General features: G+C 38.9%; 1 protein-coding gene across 1 annotated transcript in view; it reads left to right on the top strand.

The window, feature by feature from the left end:
* The first annotated feature begins 503 nt into the window (after nt 1-503).
* The window catches only part of CAPZA2 (capping actin protein of muscle Z-line subunit alpha 2), a 59287-nt gene continuing 44736 nt past the window's right edge, over nt 504-15054 (top strand). The window contains exon 1 of the mRNA XM_032401722.1: nt 504-665. Within this exon, the coding sequence (XP_032257613.1) occupies nt 627-665 (39 nt within the window). The 5' untranslated portion in view covers nt 504-626. The remainder of the gene's footprint in view (nt 666-15054) is intronic.

The raw sequence follows: 15054 nt of genomic DNA, 5'->3' as shown, positions 1-15054 counted from the left end.
AGTGAGCCTCTTGAGAACAGTAGTTTCTCTGGTTTTTACTTATGGCTGTATATTCCCAGGGACTAACGTAGTACCCGGCACACAATAAAGGACCAATAAATATTTCTTAAATGAATGCATGAATATATCAAGAGCAACCTTCCAATTATGGGCTGGGTTGTGTGTACATATTTTAATAAAAACTGAGTATTTTTCTAGTAATTAAAAAAAACAGATTGTTTAAAAAGCTTCTATTCGTACACTTTTTCACGTTTTAGCTGGCAGAGTTGAGGGCTTGATGGGAACATAATCAAGGGCTCAGAATGTACTCGTCGCAGACTGGGTCCATATGGTCACTTGTGGAGAAAGAATCCTGTACTCAGGATGCGGACAAGCCTGCAGCAGGCGGCGGTAGGTGACTCCTCCCCCCTCCCAAGCCTTCCAGCCTCTCGCGCACGCGCACAGCCGCGTGCCGGCCCCACGGGCCGGTTAGAGGGAGGCGGGGCTCCCGGGGCGCGTGCGCGGCGGCCTGGGCTGCGGGCCCCTCCCTTGGCGGGGGCGCGCGGCGCGGAGGACCGCACGGAAAGGGGGAAGTCAGGTGGCCGCTGCCGCCGCCGCCGCCACCGCGGTTTGTCGCCAGAAGGAAAATGGCGGATCTGGAGGAGCAGTTGTCTGATGAGGAGAAGGTAAGAGCTGCGGAGGCGGCGGAGTCCGTCGTGGGGGAGCCAGTAGAACCCCGGCGTATCAGCCCGGAGTATGGCCGCCGGGGAAGGGCATTGGTCTGTGCCCTCGGCTGCCCTTCCTCCTCCTCTCCTCGCTGCGCCCTAGTGCCTGCCCCTGTCAGTCACCCGAGGCCCCGCGCGGGGGCAGGTCTCTGCCAGGCCTGCTCGCTCCGCTCCTTGTAGGGTGTGTGCTCTGAAAATAGGAAGTGGGAGCCGGGCGGCGTCGCCTGGCGCGGCGGGCGGGGGCGGGGGGCGCGGAGGGCGGCGGCCGCTGGGGACCCTCTCGTTCCGCCTGGGCCGCGGGGCCCTGCGCGGGGTCTGGGGACTGCAGAGGGGTCCGGTCCAGGCCTGGGAGCGGCCCAAGGGCGGTGCTCAGCCCGATGGCCTGGCCGGAGACTGTAGCCGGGGTGAGGGGTAAGGGGAAAAAATCGCTTAGGAAGCAGACCTTCACTTCTCCCTTTTACTCCCTCCTCACAGAAACAGAATGCTTCCTTTTCTGGTTCTCCACGCTTTTTTCCTTTCGCGGTGGAAGTCTCTCTCCCTCCCTCCCCCTCTCCTTTTTTTTTTTTTCTTTCTTTCTTTTTTCGGCTTTAGCTGTAGGCTTTGCAGCTCCCGTGTTCCCTGGGAGGCAGCGGAGTTGCTCACAAAAAGACCCCCTCCCCATAGTTGTTTTCGGCCAGGGTTGGCACTAGCCCCCCTGGGGGCCGATTTGGTGGCGCTCCACGGTCCTGCTAGGACTTCTGAAGAGGGGAGATTGTGCAACTCCTTTTGCTGTATCTTAGATGCTATGACAGCAGTGAAACCAGATGAACGACTTAAATTCTCAGGCATTTAAAATAAGAAATCTGATCATAGAACTAGTTCTCTTATTCTCCTTTTACCTTGGCTACTGTGAGGGCCCATTCCCGTGGGAAGAGGGGGACCCTACTAATTTTAAGTATTTTCCGGGAAGGACTTTGACGTTTCACAAACTCTGAAGTGACTGACACATAATCTGTGAATAAGATGGTTACAGTTTTCGAAGTGTCCACTCTTAATTTCACAGTATTCATTTTTTTTTTTAAGTTCCAAAGCAGTACATCCATGTATGAAACACACCTTATGGTGTTTAAGAAATCCTAATGTAAGCCTAAGGATATTTTCAATTGGAACTTTCTGCTCCAAGTGTTTTTATATCCTGTGATGTGATATAAACTTGCACCGAAATGTAATGTTTTATTGCCTTCCCGATATGAATGTGCAAAAGTCGGCCTCATCTTCAATTTTGGAAATCCTTTTTTTTCCTTTGTGCTCTTTGGTGAAAATGATAATAAAATAACAAGATGGGGAGAACTACAAGATTCTCCATAATTCACAGACCTGGTAGGCAGATCCTTGTATATACAACAGTTGCTGTGTAGTGTTCACATGTGTTACATTGGTAAATAACCGTGAGTTGGTAACAGAAAATGTACTCAGTCGCGTGCAGACACGTTTAAAACTAGTGCTAAAAAGTTTTTAAAGGGATTGTCATGTTTTTATTCTACCTTTCTTAAGTAGTGATTAGTAGTTTAAGTGGCTGGAATCTGGCTGAGGAGAGAGTACTTATACTTAGTATGAGAGTTAATATAGTCCTGCCCTGTGTTGTAAAGGCCTAAAATAGCAATTTTTTTTTTCAAATTGAGATGACAGGGTTCCTCATTATCTGGCATTCTCAGGGCACTAAACTCTGTAAAGGGGGAGGGGGAGGGTGTCTTATTCTCCAATCTTACCGGTTGAAAATTCAAATTTGAAGGAATTTGGTGTTTTTGTTTTTATTTCGAGTTTTGTAAGACAATTCTGTAGATATTTTCATATGTATTTCATTGCCATATTTAGTAATTTAAGAAGACTGACTAAACTTCTGGGATAAATTCAAGTAACTGGTGAAGTGAAATTCTAACACTCTTGCCACTTTAGTTATCTGAAATTTCTTTTAATCTTTTGGGAGTAGGTTTGGTATAGAATCAGAAATAGAATTTTAAAAGGTGGTATTTTTAAACTGATGTTTAAATCATGTTACTTTTTCTGCCCCCTTGTTGGTAATTTTCAAAAAATAAGCTTTTAATGCTTTTAAGCTGTTGGAATTTCCATTATTGGTTGAAGAGCTGAAGAAGTGAAGCTGTTAACTTACATAGTACCCATACTTAGTATCTGGGTGGCTCAGAGGATACATTCGTTAATATGTTGTAAGTTTGAGGTAGGTTTTATTATTACAGTTTCACAGATAAGTAAAATAAGGTTTCAGAAGCTTTAAGTGATTCACCTGAGGACACCTAGGTAAGAAGTGGCAGAGGTGGTATTTAATCCTGTTTGTCTGAATCCAAAATTGGTGCTCTTGTGACATTATGCTCCTTTAACAGTTGATAATAGGACCCTTTTCTGGGTTTATCTTTGTTTTTAATTTGTTGATAGCTTATATTGAAAAAGGAGAAACAATAGTTCTTTTTGTTTTTAGTAAAAATTGTAAATACCTAACATTAAATAGTGTCGGGTTCTAAATTTAATTTGTGTTTGATAATTTTGGAACAAAGTTTATTATTGTTTAACACATTGAAAAATTTTACGCTACTGGTATAGTTTCATATATGCTCTAAGGTAGGAAGCATTTTAGAAATTAATCTAGAGTAACATCTTTCCATGCTTTGTGAGGATACCACTATGAAATTCAATAACCTTTTCACCTTTGGCCACTAGGTTAATAGGAAATAATATTATCTGAAGAAGCACAGTGAAGTTCTTTAAAGTTACTCATTTGTTGTAGCAGTCTCACAGATCTTTTTACGTAGTTTAGAAACTCTAGGCCAAAAACAGTTTATGTTTTCCATTCCTGGGGTCAGCTGCATTGTACAGTAAAGCCATTCTGTGAATTTTAAATTGTATGAAATTGTGGTATAAGGCTGAAAGCAGAAGCATTATTCCATTTCACACCCCTTCTTACAGAGGGAAGTCACTCTGAAGCTCTAGAAGGAAGACACTTAGAAGTTACTGGTTGGAAAGGATCTTTTTGGTTTTTTTTCCCTATAACCCCTCCTACCTTTCCCTGGTGATAAGAGTGATCCATTTCCATACCTTTATCTTTTATATCTTTGTGAATGTGTCTCAAGTACATAGCTCAGCCCTGACTTCTCTTTTGAGCACTGGTCACACATTTTTATTGGCTGGTCCTTTTCACAGGAGACAGTTAATGAGATGTGTTCAAATGGAACCTTCCTAAAAGTAAATTCATAAACTCCCCCCTTCCCCCTACACAAAGTGGGGCAGAAATCTCTCTCTTCCTGCTCATTTTTCTCTTTATTTCTCTGTTTCCATTATTCTAGTCATCCAGGTTCTTGTTTTTTTTTTTTTAAAGATTTTATTTATTTGACAGAGAGAGACAGCAAGAGAGGGAACACAAGCAGGGGGAGTGGGAGAGGGAGAAGCAGGCTCTCTGCTGAGCGGAGCCCGATGTGGGGCTCCATCGCAGGACCCTGGGATCATGACCTGAGCTGAAGGCAGATGCTTAACAACTGAGCCACCCAGGTGCCCCGTCATCTAGGTTTTTAACTGCAGCTTTATTTTAACTTCTGTCTCCTTGAGCTCTCTACCGTACAGTCTGTTTCTGAATCTTGTCAGTCCTATCATCAAAATGTGTCTTATGCAAATAATTTAATTCTTGCTTGAAAAGGTAATCCATTTATATTAATTTTTAGTTTATTACCTCTCAGTTGACCAGATTATTAAATTAATTGTTGTTATTTATGTTATTAACTACTATTGTTTAGTACAAAATTTTACTGTATGAACAGAATGCAAATTGATTGTACCTGTCTGTGATTACACAGTTAAGGAAGAAATAAAGCCAGGGGAGGAAAAGTAGGGTCAGAAGAATGTCTCGCAGCTGGTCTTTCCCTTGTATTTGCCGCTGCTAGGCTTTGTTATAAACTCTCTAGACTAATTCCTCCAATTTCCTGTACCTAAGCCATGTTTTAATATGTTGTTTTTGTACTCCCAAACTTTTAGTTGCTGGATCCTCCATTGCCTTTACAAGGAAGCCCAACTCTTGAAAATGGTATTCTTGGTCTTGTATTCCATTCTTATCTAAATACTTCTGACTCTGATACATACACTGTTATTTAATCATGCTGTGAATTGAAAGAGACCTACATGCTAGTCCATGTCTAGTGCCTTGGGTAAAGTATGTAACCTCTCAGCCTCAGTTTCCTCTGAAATATGGGGATGCGTGTAAATGGTATCTGGCATGTAGTAAACACACAGTAAATTGTATTTTTTTTTTTTTTCTGCTGATGACCTCTTATCCACTTTGAGTGTTGGAACTGCTTCCTGGTCTATCCTCTTTTTTGAAAGATGAAAATCTTACTCATCCCTCAAGATTTATCTCAGATCGCTATAACATATTGTTAGTATATTTTTTTAAGATTTTATTTATTTATTTGACAGAGAGAGAGCACAAGCAGTCAGAGCGGCAGGCAGAGGGAGAGGGAGAACCAGGCTCCCTGCTGAGCAGAGAGCCTGATGTGGGGCTTGATCCCAGGACCCTGGGATGATGACCTGAGTGGAAGGCAGACGCTTAACCCACTGAGCCACCCAGGTGCCCCAACATACCATTAGTGTTAATACAGTTTTGCATAGTAGGTTATCTGCTTAACTGCCTTTTTTTCTCTTGTTCAATTGGAATTCCTACATGCAGAAATAATATCTTTAGCATCTGTCATTACGTTGCATGTGATGAATAGAATGGTTCAATGAGTGAATGAACAAAGGAATCGTGAATTCACAAAATTAAAAAATAGTTTTATGAAAAGTAGAAGTAGCATATGGGGTGCCTGGGTGGCACAGTTGGTTAAGCATCTGACTCTTGTGGTCCACTCAGGTCGTGATCGCAGGGTCCTGAGGTTGAGCTTGGCTCCTCGCTCAGCGGGGAGTCTGGGATTCTCCCTGCCTCTCCCCCTCCTGCTTGTGCTCTCTCTCTCTCTCTAGAATTAATTAAAAAAAGTAAATAAATCTTTTTTTTTTTTAAAGTAGAATATGAAGTAAAGTTTTTGAGGGAAAATTTAGTGTACCTAAATTTTCATTTCTAAACAATGCTTTAGCTTTTAAAGATTTAGATAATCGAATGAAATTTTTGGTGCTCTTTGAAGTACAGGTGGTGATATTGGCTATGGTTCAAATCATTTATGCATGCTAAATATTCTTCATAAGTAGTTTATATAGTTCTCCCTCACTACATAATCATAATTTGGTTTCAGAAATTTTGTTCTTATTTGAAAGTAATGTAAGTTGCCATCATAATTAATGTAAAATTTATAGTGTTCTTATTAACCAAAAAGTAAACTAAGCTATTAATGTGGAAAATATTCATTCCTAATTTCATTCTGTAGATGAATGAATTCTGTCATTGCACCAATAAAATATAAAAATTCCTACAGCAAGCAGAAACCTGAAAGTTGCTGTACCATTAGTGGAGTTTTTCAGACTTCACACATTAAAGCAAATTAGTAGTACTTGTTCAGTGCTTTTGGGAGCCATTTCTACATAAAATAAGGATAGTTAGATACATAGAACATTGTATTTTAGTGTGAAAACATGGGATATAAAAACACTTAGAGCAGAGTGCAAAGTAATTTTTTAAAGTTGAAAAGCATGATGGGAGAATTTGACATACAGTTCTGTGCTCTGACCTAAAAGCCTGATTGCCTGAAGCAGTAACTTACTGCAAAAGATTATTGCACGTCAGAAAAAACTAGGGGTTCCATAGAACCATCTATAGTTGTCAAAAGAGAATTTCACAAATTTTTTTTTGAAGGTTAGATGTACAATCTTTACATTCTTTCTCATGACATTTATTTACATGTTTCACTGTGAACCTAGTGATAGAACTTTCCTTACACATTTTAGTTCACTGTGTTTCTATAAACAGGGAATGTAAATAATTTTCAAAAACTACGTCTACATTTATTCCTTTACCAAATATATCCTACTTCATTTATTTCAGTACCCATAATTTTCCCTATTTTAAGATCTCTGGAATCAGGCTGCATTGTACAATTAATGGTTTATGATATTAATCAGTAGCATTTTCCCTTTTTTAGTGGTACATTAAATTATGCCCCTTACATTGATTGTGAATCAAGATAAACAAGGATATAATGCAACAACTAACAACCTAAAATCTTAGCATGAGTGGGTTTGGGAAGGGAGTTTTGTATGGCATTTCCTCATTCTATATAATATGTCTAATGTGGGTCAGCACCAGAAGGGCCCTGCTCAGTGAAGTCACATAGAGTTTCAGGCTGTTGGAGGAGTTCCTTTTAAGCTTGGGCTTTTTGATGTGTTATGTGTACACAGTGGAATATTATTCAGCCATGAACAAAGATAGTATCTTGCCATTTATGACAACATGGAAAGACCTTGAACACATTATGCTAATAAGTGAGATAAGTCAGAGAAAGACAAGTACTGTATGATATCACTTACATGTGAAATCTAAAAAAGCCAAACCTGTTAAAAAAAAAAGCAAAAAAAAAAAAAAACCATCAAAAAACAGAAGTTGGGGGGATAACATTGATGGTATTTAAGGATACAAATTTGTAATAAGTAGTACATAAGCCATAGAGATGTAACATACAGTATAAGGAATATAGACAGTAATATATATAATGTATATACTATAATGATGTAAAGTAGTAATGGTAAGTATTGCTTCAATGGCAGTCATATTACAATATATGAATGTATCAAAGTAACATGCTGTACACCTTAAATTTACAAAATGTAGCATGTTATACTTATCAAAACAAAAATCTTAAGCTTTTTTCCTCAGTCCTGGCAGCAGTGGGAAGGAAATGTGAATAGCAAGCCCACTGGTTTTTATTTTTCTTTTTAAAAAATTTATTTATTTATTTATTATGGGGGGGGAGGGGACGGGGAAGAGGGCGAGAGAGAATCTTAAGCAGGGCTCTATCTCACAACCCAGAGATCATGACCTGAGCCAAAATCAGGAGTCAGATACTTAACCAACTGAACCACCCAGGTGCTCCAACACACTGGTTTTTGAAGTTTTCCCTCCCCCACCACACATACATTTAGAGATCACTACACTTCTGCGCAGGTTTCAGTTAGCTGAAGCAAGTTTCATCTGTAAACCTAATTTCAGAGGGCTCAGGGAGGAAACGAGAACTGCAGTGTTTGTGAGTAGCAGTAATAATACCGTAGAGTAGGTTTTAGACTCACTGAAGGTTGGTGATTTGATCACCTGTTTGGTAGACATAAGGTTAAGATTATAGATTCATAGATACATTTTATATATATATATGGTACAGCATCAAAAAGTAGTCAGTTCATGGAAATTCAGAAGACAGAAAAATTACTTCTGCCTAGGAGGATGGTAGACATCAGTTGGGGTGCAAGCTCATGCCAGAGACCACAACACAGGCAGAAAAAATAGGAAACTGGGAACAAAACAGTGTATGAGTTATATCAGGTACTTTGCAAGTAAGATGCAAAGATGAACTGTGCTGTTAAATAGCACAGGGTTTCTTAACCTCAACTTTTTTTTTTTTTAAAGATTTTATTTATTTATTTGACAGAGAGAGACAGCGAGAGAGGGAACACAAGCAGGCGGAGTGGGAGAGGGAGAAGCAGGCTTCCCGCCGAGCAGGGAGCCCGATGCGGGGCTCGATCCCAGGACCCTGGGATCATGACCCGAGCTGAAGGCAGATGCTTAACGACTGAGCCACCCAGGTGCCCCTAACCTCAACATTATTGACATTTGAGGCCGGATAACATTATGAGGGCTGTCCTGTGCATTGTAGGATGTTTAATAGCATCCTTGGCCCATCTGGTGCCAGTAGCACCCCCTTCCCTCCAGTCATGGTAATCAGAATGTTTTCCTGTAGGACCGAATTGTCCTTGGTTGAGAGCCATGGGGTCTAGACAGATTGGAGCTAGTAAGAACGGTGGGAACCTGAGTTAGGTGTTAAGACCTGGCTTTAAGTAGTTTCACAGGACATGAAGAAGAAAATGATTGCTAACAGATTTCAGAGTTGGAATCAACAGAACTTGGTAAATGAATGTAGGGGAAATGGGAGAATCAGGATAACTCTGAATGTTAAAATCTGGGTAACTGGGAAGTGGTACCACCACTAACAACTAGGGGATTCAAGAAGAAGATGGATAGCTGGGAGGAATAATGTTGAGTTTGATTTGAGTTATACTGAGTCTGAGATGCTAGCAGAATATCTGTTTGAACATGCCTAGAAGATAGGGAAATGTAGAAATGGAGCTTGGAAAGAATGGTCAGGCCCAGAGATTTTATATAGATTTGGGAATCTTCCTTTGTGGGTTAAAGCCACAAGATGGGATAAGACTTCTAGGAGAAGGTTGGACATAGCAAAGAGGAGAGGTCAGAGATCATATACTTTTGGCTATACTATTATTTAGAAAATAAAAGGAGAGGAAAAGGTGCGGGATGATTCTTGAAGTAGAAGTGCGTGTAGCACGGAGTATGTGCTCATTTCACAGAACTTGAAGAGAATTTCCAGAAGGAGCAGTACCAGTATTGCAGAGATTAAAAGGAATATAGGTTTGAGAAAAGCCTTTGTACCTAAGGTACAGGGCTAAGAAACAGATTTTATCTACTGTATGCCACTATCTATACTACATTATTTAATCTCTCAATTTTCAGAGTAATTTTGTTACTATCTCCATTTTATAGGTGGGAAAACTAGTGGAGATAAGTGGGGGACGGAAGATCATTGGTGGCCTTTTTTTTTTTAAGTTTTTATTTAAACTCAAGTTGTTAACATACAGTCTAGTATTAGTTTCAGATGTACAATATAGTGATTTCATACTAACATACAACACGCAGTGCTTATCACAAATGCACTCTAATCCCCATCACTTATTTAACCCATCTCTCCACCCACCTCCCTTCTGGTAACCATCAGTTTGTTCTCTATAGTTAAGAGTCTGTTTCTTGGTTTGCCTCTCTCTGTTTCTCTTTGCTCATTTGTTTTGTTGCTTAAATTCCACATGATTTAAGTCATATGGTATTTGTTTTTCTCTGACCTATTTTGCTTAGCATAATATTTTCTAGCTCCATCCATGTCATTGCAAGTGGTAAGATTTCATTCTTTTTATGGCTGAATAATATTCCATTTATACATATATATCTTCTTTATCCATTTGTCAATCTGTTGGACACTTGGGCTGTTTTCATAATTTGGCTATTGTAGATAATGCTACTATAAACATAGGGGTGCATGTATCCCTTTGAGTTAGTGTTTTTGTTTTCTTTGGATAAATACCCAGTAGTACAACTGCTGGTCAAAGGGTAGTTCTGTTTTTAAATTTTTGGGGAAACTCCATATTGTTTTCTACAGTGGCTACACCAGTTTACGTTCCCACCAACAATGCACATCCACATCCTTGCCAACACCTGTTGTTTCTTGTGTTATTTTAGACATTTTGACAGGTGTGTGGTGATATCTCATTGTTGTTTTGATTTGCATTTCCCTAATGAAGAGTGAGGTTGAGCATCTTTTTATGTGTCTACTGGCCATCTGTATGTTTTCTTGGGGAAAGTATCTATTCATGTCTTCTGCCCATTTTTTGGATTATTCATTTTATGAGTGTTGAGTTTTATAAGTTGTTTATGTATTTTGGATACTAGCCCTTTATCAGATATGTCATTTGCAGATATCTCCTCCCATTTTGTAGGTTGCCTTTTAGTTTTGTTGATTGTTTGCTTTGCTCTGCAGAAGCTTTTTATGTTGATGTCCCAATAGTTTATTTTTGCTTTTGTTTCCCTAGCCTCAGGAGACCTATCTAGAAAGAAGTTGTTAGAGCCGATATCAAAGAAGTTGCTGCCTGTGTTCTCTTCTAGGATTTTTATGGTTTCTGGTCTCACATTTAGGTCTTTAATCCATTTTGAGTTTATTTTTGTGTATGGTGTAAGAAAGTGGTCCAGTTTCATTCTTTTGCATGTTGTTGTCCAGTATTTCCAACACCATTTGTTGAAAAAGACTTTTTCTCACTGGATATCCTTTGTCAAAGATTAATTGACCATAATTGTGGGTTCATTTCTGGGTTTTTTATTCTGGGTTTATTGTTTTTGTGCCAGTACCATACTGTTTTGATTACTGCAGCTTTGTAATATAACTTGAAGTCCGGAATTGTGATTCCTCCAGCTTTGCTTTTCAAGATTGCTTTGGCTATTTGGGATCTTTTGTGGTTCCAAACAAATTTTAGGATTGTTTGTTCTAGCTCTGTGAAAAATGCTGTTGGTATTTTGATAGGGATTGCATTAAAGGTTTAGGTTGCTTTGTGTGGTATAGAAATTTTAACGGTATTTGTTCTTCCAATCTGTGAGCATGGAATGTCTTTCAATTTCTTTGTGTCATCTTCAGTTTCATCATTGTTTTTAGATTTTATTTATTTATTTTAGAGAGAGAGAGCACATGCGTGAGGTTGGGGGAGGAGCAAGGGGGAGGGAGAGGAAAGGATCTCAAGCAGCCTCCGCACTAATCGAGGAGCCTGACGTGGGGCTGGATCTCACCACGCCGAGATCATGACCTGAGCCAAAACCAAGAGTCTGACGCTTAACTGAGCCACCCAGGTACCCTCTTTCATCAGTGTTTTATAGTTTTCAGAGTAGAGGTCTTTCACTTCTTTGGTTAGGTTTAATCCTGGGTATTTTACTATTTTTGGTGCAGTTGTAATTGGGATTGATTCCTTGATTTCTCTCTGTTGCTTCATTATTGGTGTGTAGAAATGCAACAGATTTCTGTACTTTGATTTTGTATCCTGCAACTTTACTGAATTTGTTTATCAGGTCCAGCGGTTTTTTGCTGGAGTCTTTGGTTTTTTTATATAGAGTATAATGTCATCTGCAAATAGTGAAAGTTTTACTTCTTCCTTACCTTTTTGGATGCTTTTTGTTTCTTTTTGTCTGATTGCTGTGGCTAGGACTTCCAGAGTGTTGAATAAAAGTGATGAGAGTGGTCATCCTATCTTGTTCATGACCATAGAAGAAAAGCTCTCAGTTTTTCCCCTTTCAGGATGATGTTATCTGTGGGTTTTTCGTATATGGCCTTTATTACGTTGAGGTGTGTTCCTTCTATACCTACTTTGTTGGGGTTTTTATTGTGAATGGAAGTTGTACTTTGTCAAATGCTTTTTCTGCATCTATTGAAATGATCATATGGTCCTTATCCTTTCTTATATTAATGTGATGTATCACATTGATTGACTTGCGTATATTGAACCACTTGATTGGAATAAATCCCACTTGATTGTGGTGAATGATTTTTTTTTAAGGTTTTATTTATTCATTTGAGATACAAAGATACAGAGAGAGAGCATGAGCAGGGAGAGAGGCAGAGGGAGAGGGAGAAGCCCCGATGTAGGGCTCAATCCCAGGACCCTGGGATCATGACCTGAGCCAAAGGCAGACGCTTAACCATCCGAGCCACCCAGGTCCCCCTGATTTATTTTAATGTATTGCTGGGTTCAGTTTGCTAGTATTTTGTTGACGATTTTTGCGTCTATGTTCATTAGAGATACTGGCCTGTAGTTCTCCCTCTCTCTCTCTCTTTTTTTTTTTGGTGGTGTCTTTTTTTTTTTTTTTTTTAAGATTTTTTATTTATTTATTTGAGAGAGAGAGAATGAGAGAGAGCAAGCACATGAGAGGGGGGAGGGTCAGAGGGAGAAGTAGACTCCCCGCCGAGCAGGGAGCCTGATGCGGGACTCGATCCAGGGACTCCAGGATCATGACCTGAGCCGAAGGCAGTCGCCCAACCAACTGAGCCACCCAGGTGCCCTTTTTGGTGGTGTCTTTATCTGGTTTTGGTATCAGGGTAATGTTGGCCTCATAGAACGTATTTGGAAGTTTTCCTTCCTTTTCTATTTTATGAAATAGTTTGAGGAGAATAGGTGTTAATTCTTTAAATGTTTGGTAGAATTTGCCTGTGGAGCCATATGGTCCTGGACTTTTCGTGTGTTGGGAGTTTTTTGATTACTGATTCAGTTTCTTTGCTGGTTATCAGTCTGTTTGAGTTTTCTAAATCTTCCTGTTTCAGTTTTGGTAATTTATACGTTTGCAGGAATTTATCCATTTCTTCTAGGTTGTCCAATTTGTTGGCATATAGTTTTTCATAATCTCTTATATGTATTTGTATTTCTGTGGTGTTGGTTGTTATTTCTTCTCTCTAATTTGTGATTTTATTTATTTGGGTCCTTTCCCTTTTTTCTTTTTGATAAATCTGGCTAGGGGTTTATCAATTTTATTAATTTTTTCAAAGAACCAGCTCCTGGTTTCATTGATCTGTTCTCTTGATTTTTTTTTAGTTTCTGTATAATTTATTTATGCTCTAATCTTTATTATTTCCTTCCACTGGTGGCCTTTAAGAGGGCAATAAGAGTTTGGAACAGGGAGAAGATAGAGAAAAGCCAGATTACCCAAGTCTAAGAAGTGTGTATATGCTTGCTTTCTTCCAGAAATGGCCTTTCAGTCATGTCTTGCATGGTAAACTGCTCGTCTTTCAATAACCAGACCCAAAGACTTCCCTCATCTCTTTTGTATCCTGGCCTACCTGTGCTCCCTTAGCAGTTTGTATATACCTTTGTTAAAACATTTACCATTTTTAATAGGTTTACCTGACTTTCTTACTTCGTTTGTTCTTCAGGGGCTGGCCCTGTGTCTTATTCATCTTTGTAATTCCAGTAGAGTGCCTGGCATACATTATGTTAGTGGTTTTCAACTCTCGCTGCACATTAGAATCAACTGTAGAGTGTATAAACAAATATGGGTGCACAAGCTTCACTTACAGGTGAGGCCTGGAGCCTTTGTACCCTTGTGAAAAAAGAAGAAAAAGCTTCCCAGATGCTATGAATGTGCCACTGGGGTTGAATGTCACTGTATTAGATGCTCCATAAGTCTTGACTAAAGAAAGGTAAGACGTGGTGACAATAAGTATAAATTATTCTTGAAAAAATTTAGTAATGAAACAGGAGAGAAAGAATAGGCATTACTGCCTCATATTTTTTCCTACTATTTAATTTAGGAGTACTTTTTTTTTTAAGATAGAAAAAATTTAGGAATGTTCACAGACTAAGGGGAATGATTCGGGGGAGAGAAAGAAATTGAAAATTTAAGATAAATAATCGTTTATACATAACTTTTCTTTTTTAGTTAATGATAATGCCTACTTTGGATTCATGGGTTTTTTACTCTTTTAAATAAATGGTAAAAACATTTAAAGAAAAACTGCTTTTAATTCAGTAGATGACTTAGTTTTAGATTAAGTGACAGTGGCTCCATTTTTAATTACCATTCAAAGTGATAGTTATAAAGGAAAAAATTCTTAAGGAAAACTTACCAAAGCAAATTACCACTTTTAAGAATATTCAAAATAAGTTAGTCTATAACACAGACATGGAGTAGTGATCACTTCATCGTAAACTATTTAAATATGATAGAGTTCAAAAAAGTCTTTTCTATTTTTATTTTACTTGTAACTCTCAAAAAGACATGGGCAGTTTTTACAGAGTTGTAGGAGACAGTGTCAAGTAATTTTGTAGTTGAAGTGGAAAAATGCATGATAGTTCTTTTTAACTTTATTACTAGTCTCTAAGGCAGTGACTCTTTTTGGTATCGCATTTCTTAAGAATCAGTTGAAACCTATGATACCTTTCTTCTGAGAATCAACACCTCACATTTTACATATACAATCCCTTCTAGGGCAGTAGGTATAATATCTGGCACCTGTCAGAATCACCTGGAGATTTTGTGAAGTACAGATTTCTAGGTCTCAGTGCTCCAGAGGTGGATTCAGTAGATCTGCAATAGAACATGGGAATCTACTTTTTCAAAAGCTTTCCAAGCAAAATTTAACAAACATTTAGATTTGGGAAATCTCAACTCTCTTTTCTCCTGACTTGATCAGGAGGGAGATAATTATGTGGGGTAATGTCCAAAATATGGAAATTAAAGGGGATGTTGGCAGGGTTCTCAGATAAAGTGTAAGATGCCTGGTTAAATTTGAATTTAAGATAAACAACAAATAATTTTTAGCGTAGGTCTTTCCCATGCAGCTACTGTGGTATGCAGGGCTCTTTGCCTCTAAATTTAATGATTCCAGGTAGCTGTTTGTGTGGTGTGTGTATATATGTGCTTCCATGCACTTGCATTGTCTGCTTTTTATACTTTCATCTCCTTTCCCCTCTTTTTTTTTAGTTACTCAAGGCTTTTTTAAAAATTTAAATTAAATTTTTGTCAGCTTACTCTTATAGCTGCTTTGGTGAGGATTCCAACTGCCTGCTTTTTTTTTTTTTT

This window comes from Phoca vitulina, unplaced genomic scaffold, assembly GCF_004348235.1.
Source record: "Phoca vitulina isolate PV1807 unplaced genomic scaffold, GSC_HSeal_1.0 scaffold4, whole genome shotgun sequence".
Taxonomy (NCBI): domain Eukaryota; kingdom Metazoa; phylum Chordata; class Mammalia; order Carnivora; family Phocidae; genus Phoca; species Phoca vitulina.
Note: the sequence above shows the minus strand (reverse complement) of the source record. Positions and strands in the feature narration are given on the sequence as shown.